We start from the raw sequence: 14660 nt of genomic DNA on the forward strand, positions 1-14660 counted from the left end.
AGATTTTGTTTATTTTTTATATACATTTTTGTTTACCTAGGTCCGACAAAGGTATCCCGAACATATAATAGTCCTTATGCATTCTCTCCCTTATTCCCAAAATGTATATTCACGCATCTCCTTTGAACGGCGTACGGAAGAAAACCTCTTGCGAATCTCTTCAGGTCTTTACATCCCCGGTATAGGGGTGTGTATAGGTTTCGGTCGATGTGTTTGTTTGTTTGTTTGTGTGTTTGTGTGTTTGTGTGTTTGTGTTCGCATATAGATCTCAAGAATGAACGGACCGAACGTCACCAAACTTTGGTGAACAGGTTCTATACATTCCTGAGACGGTCCTTACAAAAATTGGGACCAGTCAAACACACGGTTAGGGAGTTATTGGTGGATTAAGATTCTACAAGGACTTATAGAGAAACATATTCATGGTCAAAGGGAAATAACCTTCTCAGTTGGTGGCAGTGAGAATGGGTGCAGTGAGAATGGTTATTTCCCTTTGACCAACGGGGGTGTTTTTCCTACCTCGAAGGAATTTCTTGTTTACAACAGTTGAAAATACATGGTTCACACAGGAAGGAAGACATCTGTGTAGCCTCAAATTAAATTGGCGAAATCCACTTCACGAAGCTGGCTCCGCGAAGCTTTGACACTGAATTTTCGGGAAACGAGTTCACGAAGTCGACTTCGGACTCATTTAAAGACAGGCTTAACGCTGACCAGAGAGGTCACCCCTTTCTGCGTTCGCCAGCCATCCCTGCTTTGACTGACAGTAACAAACGATGGTGTTACATAGTGTTACAGAGTATGACAAAATGGGTGTCTAGGCTACCATGTCCATATGACAGATTTAGAGATAATGCCGCCTTCGTTAAAAGCGTGGTAAATCAGTGAAAGTACGTAGCGTGCAAGGCAAGGCAATAGTTTTTTTTTTTAAACCCACCTATAGGGTTACATGAATTTGAAAAACAAATTAGAAAAAAAATAAAGGGTAAGGGTTAGTGTCTATGCAGGGACAATTGTTTTGTTGTAAATCGTATTCATGAATTGCCCAGGGATGTCGCTTATTTGCCGTCGGCAATTCATACTGATTCTTATTTCTAATCGTCTGTAATGTTGCTGTCATTTCGGCAAAATGTGTTAACTTGTCCACGGTTGTGTGCAGGTGCCACAGGGGACTGGCTAAGACTTCTGAAAATTGCCGAAACGTATAGCGTTATTTTGGTATAATTGCCGAATAATGATAATGCTAGTGGCATCCCTGCACGGGTGTGTGTGTGTGTGTGTGTGTGTGTGTGTGTGTGTGTGTGTGTGTGCGTGCGTGTGTGCGCATGTGCATGCGTGTGTGCGTGCGTGTGTACGTGCGCGCGTCTGTATGTGTGACAGTGTGTGTGTGCGTGTGTTTTACTCACAGACGGTATAGAGGCCTTTGTGTTTTCTGCTATCCCTTGTTGGACTGACAGTAACAAATGATCGTACGTGTGATGTAGTCTGACAAGATGGCTGTCTACCATAGAATCCCTTAAGGGATATAGTTAGCGCGGTCTCTGTAACGCATGGTAACCTGACCTGTCACTTAAAATAGTCTGTCCACGGGGAATCGTACTGTATAATGAGAGGCATATGATATGTTGCAAGTATGTTTTCTTTTTCCTCGTTCCAATTTTCAAAATATAAAAGCAGTTACAGTTTCGTCAAATTTCGGACATTTTTAGGGTGTCTACTTCCTCACACCGTAAAAAAAAGTTCGACAGATGTGCCAAGACGATGGCTAAAGTGTCGGTGATTAAAACAACATCCCTCTATCTTTAACTTTGATCAGAGACAGACAGAGAACATTGTGTCCACTATACTAACACCTCTTCTTGTACTAACAGTTATAGTGTGAATAGAACGTGTTACCTTGTATGACGAAATTGGTTGTCTTTATCTACTATCTATATATATATACGACTAGTGTCTGTGTGTCTGTGTGTCTGTGTGTGTGTCTGTGTGTGTGTCTGTGCGCGATGCACGGCCAAAGTTCTCAATGGATCTGCTTCAAATTTGGTGGGCATATTCAGGTACACCCGGGACACAACCTGGTCGATGAGATATTTCAACACGTGCTCTCAGCGCGCAGCGCTCAACCGATTTTGTTTTTTGTGCTGAACCGATTTTGTTTTTTTTGTCTGGATCCACTACCAGTAACTCTTCCTTATCTTCTCCAGTGTTTTTAGCCGCGATTATCTCCCTTCCTCCGTGCGGTGCGCCGGCAGCCGGGTCCCCGGCGCTGCCGGGTATTCGGATCGACTTCTTCCCGGCGCAGCCGTACCCGGCGAAGCGGGTATTCATCTAGTTTATCTATATATATATACGACTAGTTTCTGTCTGTCTGTCTGTCTGTTCGCGATGCACGGCCAAAGTTCTCGGTGGATCTTTTTTGAAATTTGGACACCGTATTCAGCTACACCCCGGACACAACCTCATCGATGATATATTTCAACACGTGCTCTCAGCGCGCAGCGCTGTGCGCGCTGAACCGATTTTTTTGTTTTTGTCGGGATCCACCACCAGTAACTCTTCCTTATCTTCTCCAGTGTTTTCAGCCGCGATTATTTCCCTTCCTCCGTGTGGCGTCAATCCATATTCCCGTTACTTCGTTACTATTTTTAGAAGGTCACTGCACGTTACTATTTTTAGAAGCTCTCCAGTGTTTTGCGCGTTTATATCCTTTCCTTCGTGCGCCGGCGAAGCCGGCGTACACCCGGCTCCCAGGCCCAGCCTGGTATTTGGCTCTACTTCTTCCCGGCGAAGCCGGTACCCGGCGAAGCGGGTAATCATCTAGTACAATATATAATCCTTCATAATGAGAGGCATATGTTGTTAGGATGGTGGTTTTTTTCTTCTTTTTTTTCTAACAGTTTAACAGATATGCCGAACGATGGCCAAAAAGTCAGTGATTTGAAATACATCCCTCTATCTTTAACTTTGATCAGTGACCGTAGAGGTTATTGTGTTTACTACCATCCCTGCCTTGACTGACAGTTAGAAAGAGATTCTGATACCTAGTATGACGAAATGGTTGTCTTATCTACTATAAAAATTAATGTATATTCTTCATAATGAGAGGCATTTGCTAGGATGTTTTTGTTTGTGTTTCGTTCACTCTTTAGAAAAAAGTTTAACAGATGTGCCAAAACGATGGCCAACATGTCGAAGATGAAAAAGACACGCCTCTATCTGTAACTTAATTAGACCAGATACAGTTGAGGTCATTGTGTTTACTATTTACATCCCTGCTTGGGCTGACAGTTAGAAATGGATCGTGGTACCTGGTATGACTTAATGGTTGTCTACTATACAATGTATATCCTTCATGTGACAGTTAGGCCAAATAAAAATATATGTTGGTTTAGGGTAACCTATTTGTTCCCGCCGACCCTCAAACTTTATTTTTATTTACAAAAAAAGTTTATTTCTATTTTTTAATAAATATCTATGTTTTGTCTGACAGTAACAAACGATCGTGTTACGTAGTCGGGCGAAATGGCTGTCTACTTTGGCTTTCTCTCCGTGACAGTTGGTGCTGTCTCTGTTACGCTTGGTTGAATGGCCTTTCACTGAAACAAGTGTGTTTTGTATAATTATACCACCACCGACTTGCAGACCCATTCACAACCAGCCTTTCATGCCAACATCAGGCGTGGGCGGGGACGTAGCTCAGTTGGTAGCGCGCTGGCTTTGTAGCCAGTTGGTCGCTATCAGCGTGGGTTCGATCCCCACGTTCGGCGAGAGATTTATTTCTCGGAGTCAACTTTGTGCAGACTCTCTTCGGTGTCCGAACACCCCCGTGTGCACACATGCGCACGAAAAAGATCCCACGTTCACAGCGAAAGTCTCAGGGCTTGGAAAACACGAAGACACGCATGCATCATCTCTCGTCTCCGATTATCATGATCGTATTTCGATACTTTGACGAGACAAACCCAATGCTGGTGTGTCGAAGAAGACAGCCACAGAGGGTTTGTTCGAATCAAAGTATCACACCATATCTTCAACGTATTACCAATACCTGTCCCAATATAGACCAGTTGGTCTAAGAGGACGTTAAACCCTAATAGTCAACATCAGGCAAACAACGACGAGCAACAATTCAAGACCTTTTACTTGGCTCAAAAATACAACATGGCCTCTCTCGTGTGGAGTAGAGAAGAGAGTCTTTTTTTATGCGCACATAAATACAGTTTATATAGCTTTTTGTACATCATTGTCAATTCATCATAGCTGCCAACTAACTGCACCCCCAACAACTGGCAGGCATGAAAACTGAAAAAAAAAAATACTGAAAAAAAAATTCGAAGGCGCGTAGCGCCAAGTTTTGCAGGCGCGTAGCGCCAAGTTTCGCAGGCGCGAAGCGCCAAGACTTCTAGGGGGGTCCGGGGGCATGCTCCCCCGGAAATTTTTTTTTCAAGGGTGCAATTTGGTGCAATCTGGGGCTATCTGAGCCTTAAAATTGGATTCAAACATGGCCCCAAAACTATTTTACTATAACTGTGACTAGGAAAAAAAAAATAAAATAAAATAAAATAAAAAAAATTAAAAAAAAGGAAAAATACGGAAATTAAAAAAAAATACGGTTTATTTTTTTCAACAATACGGAAAATACGGAAAATACGGAGAATTTTCATGCCTGAACTGGGCGCTATTGTTTTCTTACTGCGCCCTTCGTGATGAATGAGGGCGAGGCGAATTCGGGCAGAGATCCGCTTGACCATCGTGACAAATAAATCAAAATGGCCAAACAACGCTATAGTCCTACCTACGACACAGAGATTAATGGGGCGTGTGACCGCTAGCTGACACGACAATGCTACTGTACTATGTGCGCGCACTTGTAGTGTCGCATTATGTAACAGGGATGTTGCAGGGAGGTATTTTTCTCGTGCAGATAAATTAAGTTTTGTCAATTATTTTGTTTGGACATTTGTTGTCATCTTTCTCTCACCGTGAAACAGTTGGACATAATTATCTGTCAAAAGGATGGTAAAATGTCTCTCTCTGCCTTGTACAGTAGACAGTAGAGGCCATTGTGTTTGCTTACATCTCTGCTTTGACTGACAGTAACCAACGATCGTGTTGCGAATAGTATGACACACATTTGGTTGTGTACTATTTATCGTAGATGTGACAGTTTTAGTGTTTTCGCTTTAGCGTGTTGTCAACAGACTTTTTCACTGAAAGTAGTGTGTCAGGGTCAAGTCGTTTTGTATGTATACATGGAATACATGAGTGACCACAGGGATTTTTGACAAAGCACCTCTCAAAATCCCACCGTTTTTGACCACTCATGCAATCAACACTGCTTCAGAAGGAATGGCATTACACACAGAATACGCAAGCCAGCTAAATTAAACAGCATGTTCTGATTAGATCATCAATCTGTTTTTTGTCCTTTTATGTAACATGTGCCAAGATTTGCCTTGCATTCTCCCAGTAGGGTCATATATTGTACTACGTTGCCGTCCCCTGGAGCGATTTTTTGATTGGTGCTTTTGTGAGCAGGAAACACTTAACAGGTGGCTCTATCCCATCTCCCCCCCCCCCCCTTTCCTCTATCCCATCTCCCCCCTTTCCCTCGTCGCGATATAACCTTCATGGTTGAAAACGACGTAAAACACCAAATAAAGAAAAGAAAGAAAGAATTTGCCTGTTATGATTTTTCGCAGATTTTTTTAAATTCGTACCTTAGTTTTTTTAGGGCGATGTTTGGGGTACCCTTATTTGAGCGGCGGTCACGTGATCCCTGATGAAAAAAACCCCACACACTTTGATCCGCACGGTGTGCCAGAAAGGACTGGGTGGCCGAGTGGTAACGACTGGGTGGCCGAGTGGTAACGACTGGGTGGCCGAGTGGTAACGACTGGGTGGCCGAGTGGTAACGACTGGGTGGCCGAGTGGTAACGACTGGGTGGCCGAGTGGTAACGACTGGGTGGCCGAGTGGTAACGACTGGGTGGCCGAGTGGTAACGACTGGGTGGTCGAGTGGTAACGACTGGGTGGCCGAGTGGTAACGACTGGGTGGCCGAGTGGTAACGACTGGGTGGCCGAGTGGTAACGACTGGGTGGCCGAGTGGTAACGACTGGGTGGCCGAGTGGTAACGACTGGGTGGCCGAGTGGTAACGACTGGGTGGACGAGTGGTAACGACTGGGTGGCCGAGTGGTAACGACTGGGTGGCCGAGTGGTAACGACTGGGTGGCCGAGTGGTAACGACTGGGTGGCCGAGTGGTAACGACTGGGTGGCCGAGTGGTAACGACTGGGTGGACGAGTGGTAACGACTGGGTGGCCGAGTGGTAACGACTGGGTGGCCGAGTGGTAACGACTGGGTGGCCGAGTGGTAACGACTGGGTGGCCGAGTGGTAACGACTGGGTGGCCGAGTGGTAACGACTGGGTGGACGAGTGGTAACGACTGGGTGGCCGAGTGGTAACGACTGGGTGGCCGAGTGGTAACGACTGGGTGGCCGAGTGGTAACGACTGGGTGGCCGAGTGGTAACGACTGGGTGGCCGAGTGGTAACGCACTTGCGCTCGGAAGCGAGAGGTTGCAAGTTCGACCCTGGGTCAGGGCATTAGCAATTTTCTCCCCCCTTTCCTAACCTAGGTGGTGGGTTCAAGTGCTAGTCTTTCGGATGAGACGAAAAACCGAGGTCCCTTCGTGTACACTTACATTGGGGTGTGCACGTTAAAGATCCCACGATTGACAAAAGGGTCTTTCCTGGCAAAATTGTATAGGCATAGATAAAAATGTCCACCAAAATACCCGTGTGACTTGGAATAATAGGCCGTGAAAAGTAGGATATGCGCCGAAATGGCTGCGATCTGCTGGCCGATGTGAATGCGTGATGTATTGTGTAAAAAAAATTCCATCTCACACGGCATGAATAAATCCCTGCGCCTTGAATATGTGCGCGATATAAATTGCATAAAAAAAAAAATCCCTGCGCTTAGAACTGTACCCACGGAATACGCGCGATATAAGCCTCATATTGATTGATTGATTGAAGTCAAGTTGACTTCCTTAAAATATTAATGGCATACAGAGTTGGAATGAAAGGTCACGCACATGCTTTAGTTGGGGTGGGAACTTTGTCGCAATAATTTGTTTTGCCAATTAAGTTTGTTATAAATCTTTGTCTCCCTTTACAGGAATGGTTTTATCCATTTTATATTACATGTACAATTAAGATCCCCAAAGTACCAAGTTAATCTTGTTCTCACGGGGATATTTCTGTCATTAGGGTTCCTATGTGCGTGTGCGTGTTGTTTTGGGTCTTTACATGAGTGAGTATGAATGTGTGTATACGTGTATGTTTGAGAGAGAGAGAGATCAAATCAAATCAAATCAAATCAAACCAAATCAAATTTTATTTCACGAGGGTTGTGGCATAAGCAATATAAACGAGATTCTTTTCAACCAGCCCTCGCCCAGAGAGGGACTATTCTAGAGAGAGAGAGAGAGAGAGAGAGAGAGAGAGAGAGAGAGACAGAGAGAGAGAGAGAGAGAGAGAGAGAGAGAGAGAGAGAGAGAGAGGGGAGGGGAGGAGAGAGGGGGAAAGAGAGGAAGAGACAGAGACAGAGGCAGAGAGACAGAGAAAGAGAAATTTGAGTCGAAGGTTTGACACAAAAATACAATTCATTCAAGAGAATGCCCTTCCAAGCACATACAAGTAAAAAAAAAAAAGTACGTGTCAAAATCCCAAGCAAGTTTATCTTCAAAATTGTACCGTAACTGAACTATTCAACAGGCACATGTTTAGCTCAGCACACACTTCTAAAACAAACAGGTTTTGTTAAAACATGAATAATTGCATAGACAATATATATATATATAATTTGTAAAAAGGAATATACAGGGTGGGCCATAAAAAGTGTCCACATTTAATTTGTTAATATTTTTCCTGTAACCGGCCCCCGTAGCGCAGTGGTTAGCGCATCGGGCTGCGGGCCGGGAGGTCGTGGGTTCGAATCCCATCAGGGTCATGTGGGTTTTTCGGGCTACGGTCGGCTCCTACCCAGAGTGGAAGTGCTATGGTTCCTATGGGAAGGCTGGGATCACACAGCCGAGTGTCATTCACTTAACGAATGCGACTTTGAGGGTGCTCAGGTTCTGTATACCTGACCAACACCGCAGGTGCGGCAGTTCTCGGGCCTGGTTGACGCCAGGATATATTATGACAGTAAGCGTAGAGTGCTGCCCTGTCACGTAGTCTCAAACCAAATTGGAAATCCAAAGCATCATTATAATCATCCTCATCTCATTAATCATCCAAAATATAAATTGTCCTTGCTCTTGTGGCCCTTCATGCCCGGAGCTCTCATGGTGACCTTGGTCTCAGTGTTCCTGTTCCTTCTTTCCCTGAATAGTAGTTCTGCTGTCAGTCTTTAACGTGTGACGTTCTGGGGGGTCGACGGAGGGACGTGGTGGCGGTCTGCTCTCTGGAGGGGACGCTCACTCAGTCTGGCTCCGCGACTTAAAAGTCAATGTCGTTTGTAGGGGGCATAGTAGGTAGTGGGCTGCGTACCCACTACTGAACACCGTCGAAGTGACTCAGCAGAAGTGCAGTGTCATCTTCCGAGGGTAGCCTACCGCAGCGACCCGACATCCCCCCCTGGAGCGTCTGTAAAATCGACAAGTCTGGCAGCGGAACGAAATTCAGAGGTGGTTGGAGCAGCGAGTGCAGGGACGGGGCGGTGTGAGAGCACAACGGGACAAGGGAACAAGTGTAAAGACGAAAAAAAAAAAGAAAAAAAAAAAATTTAAAAAAAAAAAAAATTATTTTTCCTGTAAAGTGATATTTTCTTTTCTGTTTCAGATAGAATTTGAGACAAGCATCTTAGAATTCTTTTAAAGCCTGAATGGATCGCATTCCAGTACAGGAAAGGACCAAAATCGTTGAACTTTACTTTGCTACCAATTCTGTGGTTCTCGCCCAGCGCGCTTTTCGGAGAGAGTTCCCTGGCACACACTGTCCATGTGCGAGAACTGTGAAGCGCCTCGTGGATAAATTCAGGGTTATGTCCTTTATTGTTATCTGCGAGACTACCAGTGTTCCTGAATTTATCCACGAGGCGCTTCACAGTTCTCGCACATGGACAGTGTGTGCCAGGGAACTCTCTCCGAAAAGCGCGCTGGGCGAGAACCACAGAATTGGTAGCAAAGTAAAGTTCAACGATTTTGGTCCTTTCCTGTACTGGAATGCGATCCATTCAGGCTTTAAAAGAATTCTAAGATGCTTGTCTCAAATTCTATCTGAAACAGAAAAGAAAATATCACTTTACAGGAAAAATATTAACAAATTAAATGTGGACACTTTTTATGGCCCACCCTGTAACTATTTTTTCAAATTTAACAACCACATAACAAACGGTGCTAACAAAGTGATCAAATTCTGTCAGTAATCAAACACAACACATTTATTAACTATGAGCATGTAATTATGAAATATACATAAATGAACTCCGAATCAGAGTTGCTGATTAAAAATATAATAAACAATCGCAAATATTCACAAACATGAATACATGTTCACACACTTACGCACGCAAAGACAAGTATATTCCCATTTTTAGCTGAAGCACTATTAGGCCCCTATTCGTCTCTGATGCTATTTTACAAATGGACAATTTCTTTGAAAACACAACCTCACCAAAATCATACACATTTTCAGTCACAAGTGATTATTCCGATTTTTGGGAAATACAAACTAAACAAGAAGAGCAAACGCTCGATCGAGTCACTTTCGCAGTTCTGAATATTATATGAGGCATCAGATGGACGGGAAGAAATTGCTATTCACAACACAATGAGTCACGTTCACATAAAATTTGAGCCCGGTCACTTTTATAGTTTCCGAGAAAAGCCCAACGTTAAGTTGTGTGTTGCCGAACAGAAAAGGCTAGTTATCTCCCTTGTTTTTCTGATAACGTTCGTAAAAGGCTACAGATGTAAATACTTTGATGTAAAGAATAATCCTACAAAGTTTCAATCACATCCGATGAACTTTGTCAAAGATATAAAATGTCTAATTTTTCCTTTGACGCTGACCTGTGACCTTGAAAAAGGTCAAAGGTCAACGAAACCATCGTTAAAGTGTAGAGGTCATTGGAGGTCACGACTAAACAAAATATGAGCCCGATCGCTTTGATAGTTTCCGAGAAAAGTCCAACGTTAAGGTGGTGTCTACGGACTAACACTGACCGATTACATAGAGTCACTTTTTCTCAAGTGACTCAAAAATGAACAGAAACAAAAGTACATACAGACACACATAAACGGACACACAGACGAACGGATACACACGAATTGTGGGACGGCCAGCACATATTAAATGACAAAATTCATTATTGTGAGATATATGTATATATATATATATATATATATACACATTACTCCACAACATACATTCTTTCTGTATTCTTTGCTAACGTTTCTACCCATACACGTATGCGCACGTCAGAGTCACTCTGTTGCACACACAGGTAGCTCACGAACCCACGCATCAGAACGGTTAGATTAAGAGTAACATTACACATACACATACGCACACACATGCAGGTAGACAGACAGACAGACATACAGACAGACAGACAGACAGACAGACAGACAGACAGACACACACGCGTTCCACCAAACACCCCCCCCCCCCAAAAAAAAAAAAAAAAATCATCCCAAAAAACAATCAACAGCAAAAGTACACATGGCATCAATTATAATGTCTTCAAAGCATCCCATTGCGGCTTCTCATGCTAAAGACACCAACTTTTAAAATAACAACAACAACTGCAATACTAAACAAAAATAGCGAAGAAAACACCAAACCCCTGAATCCAAAATTAAAAAATAAAATAAAACAAACATGGTCTTCATAGCGTCACTTCGCGTCTTCTCGCACTAAAACCCAAGCTATAATAACAAACATGGTCTTCATAGCGTCACTTCGCGTCTTCTCGCACTAAAACACAAGCTATAATAACAAACATGGTCTTCATAGCGTCACTTCGCGTCTTCTCGCACTAAAACACAAGCTATAATAACAAACATGGTCTTCATAGCGTCACTTCGCGTCTTCTCGCACTAAAACCCAAGCTATAATAACAAACATTCATGTCTTGGAAGCATAAAATTGCGTCTTCAGTCCTGTGCTAAAAACACCAGCTTTAAAATAAAATAAAAAGGCAAAACTGCACAAGAAATTCAATATCTTTGCAAGGTCACCTTGCATGCGTCGTATCGCAATAAAAACTCAACCGAACGAAAACCGACCACCACCAACGAAACTTGAAAGAAAAACTGTACCTTTCATTCATTGTCTTTGTGTAACACCAGTCTTCTTGTGCTAAAAGCACAAGGTATTCAATTGCTACTTCACAGCGCGCTGAATGCATCAGGTATTCAAAGATTGTTTAAGAGCGGGCTAAAAGCACCAGCTATTCAATTACTGTTTCACAGCGCGATAAAAATACAGCAATTCAAATACTGTTTTGTAGAGCGCTAAAAAACCCAACCATTCAATTATTGTTTCGTAGAGCGCTAAAACCTAACCAGGGACCTATATTTAGATATAGGTCTATGCCCTAACCATTCAATTACTGTTTCGTAGAGCGCTAAAAACCCTAACCATTCAATTACTGTTTCGTAGAGCGCTAAAAACCCTAACCATTTAATTACTGTTTCGTAGAGCGCTAAAAACCCTAACCATTTAATTACTGTTTTGTAGAGCGTAAAAAAAAAAACCCCATTCAATTACTGTTTCGTAAAGCGCTACAAACTCTAACTATTCAATTACTCTTTCGTAGAGCGCTAAAAACCCTAACCATTTAATTACTGTTTTGTAGAGCGTAAAAAAAAACCCATTCAAATACTGTTTCGTAAAGCGCTACAAACTCTAACCATTCAATTACTGTTTCGTAGAGCGCTAAAAACCCTAACCATTTAATTACTGTTTCGTAGAGCGCTAAAAACCCTAACCATTTAATTACTGTTTTGTAGAGCGTAAAAAAAAAAACCCATTCAATTACTGTTTCGTAAAGCGCTACAAACTCTAACCATTCAATTACTGTTTCGTAGAGCGCTAAAAATCCTAACCATTTAATTACTGTTTTGTAGAGCGTAAAAAAACAACCCCATTCAATTACTGTTTCGTAAAGCGCTACAAACTCTAACCATTCAATTACTGTTTCGTAGAGCGCTAAAAACCCTAACCATTTAATTACTGTTTCGTAGAGCGCTAAAAACCCTAACCATTTAATTACTGTTCTGTAGAGCGTAAAAAAACAACCCCATTCAATTACTGTTTCGTAAAGCGCTACAAACTCTAACCATTCAATTACTGTTTCGTAGAGCGCTAAAAACCCTAACCATTTAATTACTGTTTTGTAGAGCGTAAAAAAAAAAACCCATTCAATTACTGTTTCGTAAAGCGCTACAAACTCTAACCATTCAATTACTGTTTCGTAGAGTGCTAAAAAACAGCAATTCAATTACTATTTCGTAGAGCGCTAAAATATATCAATTCAATTACTATTTCGTAGAGCGCTAAAAAAAAGCAATTCAATTACTATTTCGTAGAGCGCTAAAATACAGCAATTCAATTACTATTTCGTAGAGCGCTAAAATACAGCAATTCAATTACTATTTCGTAGAGCGCTAAAATACAGCAATTCAATTACTATTTCGTAGAGCGTTAAAAACACCAGCTGTTCAAGTTACTGTTTCTTAGAGCACTAAATAATAAAGCAATTCAATTACTATTTCGTAAAGCGCTAAAAACACCAGCTGTTCAATTGCTGTTTCGTATAGCGCTATAAACACCAGCTGTTCAATTGCTGTTTCGTAAAGCGCTAAAAACACCAGCTGTTCAATTAAGGGTAGGAGCTACCTTAAAATACACAGGGTTTTTTTACCTTAACATTCATGAAACAGAACTGTTTGTGTTAAGATTCGGTGTGCTTTTGCTTCAATGTATGTAGAGTAATAGTATGTGACCATAAACAACATTTACTTTTAGATTGACTTAGTATAAATTATTAAATGAACAATAAGCAAAGCGATGAAGCAAAACATGTTAGTTTAAGGATGACAAGATAATTTCAAAACTATTCATCGGAATGATTTGAACTTTTGCAGAAATGCTTTAGATATTCCGATATATAAACCAGTTATCCAATCACTGTTTTGCAACGTGCTAAAAACACCATTTGTTCAATCAATGTTTTGCAACGTGCTAAAAACATCACGGAACTAAAAGTTGGACATTCGAAATTTTAATCAGCGTCACCCTTGTTACCTTTCAAGCAACTCCACAGTCGTTATGTCTGCGTATAATGTGCAACGTGACAAACAAAGTTGGAAGTTCGCAATACACAAAACCAGAAACTGTCTGTGCACGTGTGCCTGTGTGCCCTCTGTAAAAAAAACAGAGACGGATGTTTACGAGCGGGGGCGAATCGCCTCTCTGGCAAAACTTAAGATAATTAGGGGCGAGATGGGAGGGGGCGAGTTGGGAGGGGGCGAGTTGGGAGGGGGCGAGTTGGGAGGGGGCGAGTTGGGAGGGGGCGAGATGGGAGGGGGCTAGTTGGGAGGGGGCGAGATGGGAGGGGGCTAGTTGGGAGGGGGCGAGATGGGAGGGGGCTAGTTGGGAGGGGGCGAGTTGGGAGGGGGCGAGTTGGGAGGGGGCGAGTTGGGAGGGGGCGAGTTGGGAGGGGGCTAGTTGGGAGGGGGCGAGATGGGAGGGGGCTAGTTGGGAGGGGGCGAGTTGGGAGGGGGAGAGTAAGGAAGGGGCGAGTCGGGACGTCACCGGCATGGGTGTTTGCTGAGGCCGTTTTGCCCGGTTCGGCCTGCAGTGTCTTGTTCGGATTGCTTTTTTGTTTTAAAGCTGGGGTCGATTTGTCCATTTTAGGGCGTAGTGCTAGCTTTCTGATAAATGCTTGGATGTATTCTGGGGCATTCTGAAACAAAAAAGAAGCAGAGAGGTTAGATGTACAGAGATATCCCTCGTGCTTTTCTTCAGTGTGTGTGTGTGTTTGTGTGTTTGTGTTTGTGTGTGTGTGTGTGTGTGTGTGTGTGTGTGTGTGTGTGTGTGTGTGTATGTGTATGTGTGTTTTAGATATTTGTGTGTGTGTGTGTCACTGTGTGCCACTGTGTGTGTGTGTGTGTGTGTGTGTGTGCGTGTGTGTGTGTGTGTGTTAGATATTTAAATGATTCGGGAACTGACATTCTGATGAGACAGACAACCGGCACGGTTGGCCTAGTGGTAAGGCGTCCGCCCCGTGATCGGGAGGTCGTGGGTTCGAACCCCGGCCGGGTCATACCTAAGACTTTAAAATTGGCAATCTAGTGGTTGCTCCGCCTGGCGTCTGGCATTATGGGGTTAGTTCTGGGACTGGTTGGTCCGGTGTCAGAATAATGTGACTGGGTGAGACATGAAGCCTGTGCTGCGACTTCTGTCTTGTGTGTGGCGCACGTTATATGTCAAAGCAGCACCGCCCTGATATGACCCTTCGTGGTCGGCTGGGCGTTAAGCAAACAAACAAACAAAATGAGACAGACAGACGGAGACAGGCTGACACATACGTACGTACACTCTCTCTTTCGTTCTCTATACTACTTGCTAATTACACACATG

General features: G+C 43.1%; 1 protein-coding gene across 1 annotated transcript in view; it reads right to left on the reverse strand.

The window, feature by feature from the left end:
- Positions 1 to 13509: 13509 nt before the first annotated feature.
- Positions 13510 to 14660, reverse strand: part of LOC138979511 (uncharacterized) — a 45162-nt gene continuing 44011 nt past the window's right edge. The window contains exon 11 of the mRNA XM_070352221.1: positions 13510 to 13983. Coding sequence (XP_070208322.1) covers positions 13510 to 13983 — 474 coding nt within the window. The remainder of the gene's footprint in view (positions 13984 to 14660) is intronic.

The sequence above is a fragment of the Littorina saxatilis genome, linkage group LG11 (genome assembly GCF_037325665.1).
Source record: "Littorina saxatilis isolate snail1 linkage group LG11, US_GU_Lsax_2.0, whole genome shotgun sequence".
Taxonomy (NCBI): Eukaryota; Metazoa; Mollusca; class Gastropoda; order Littorinimorpha; family Littorinidae; genus Littorina; species Littorina saxatilis.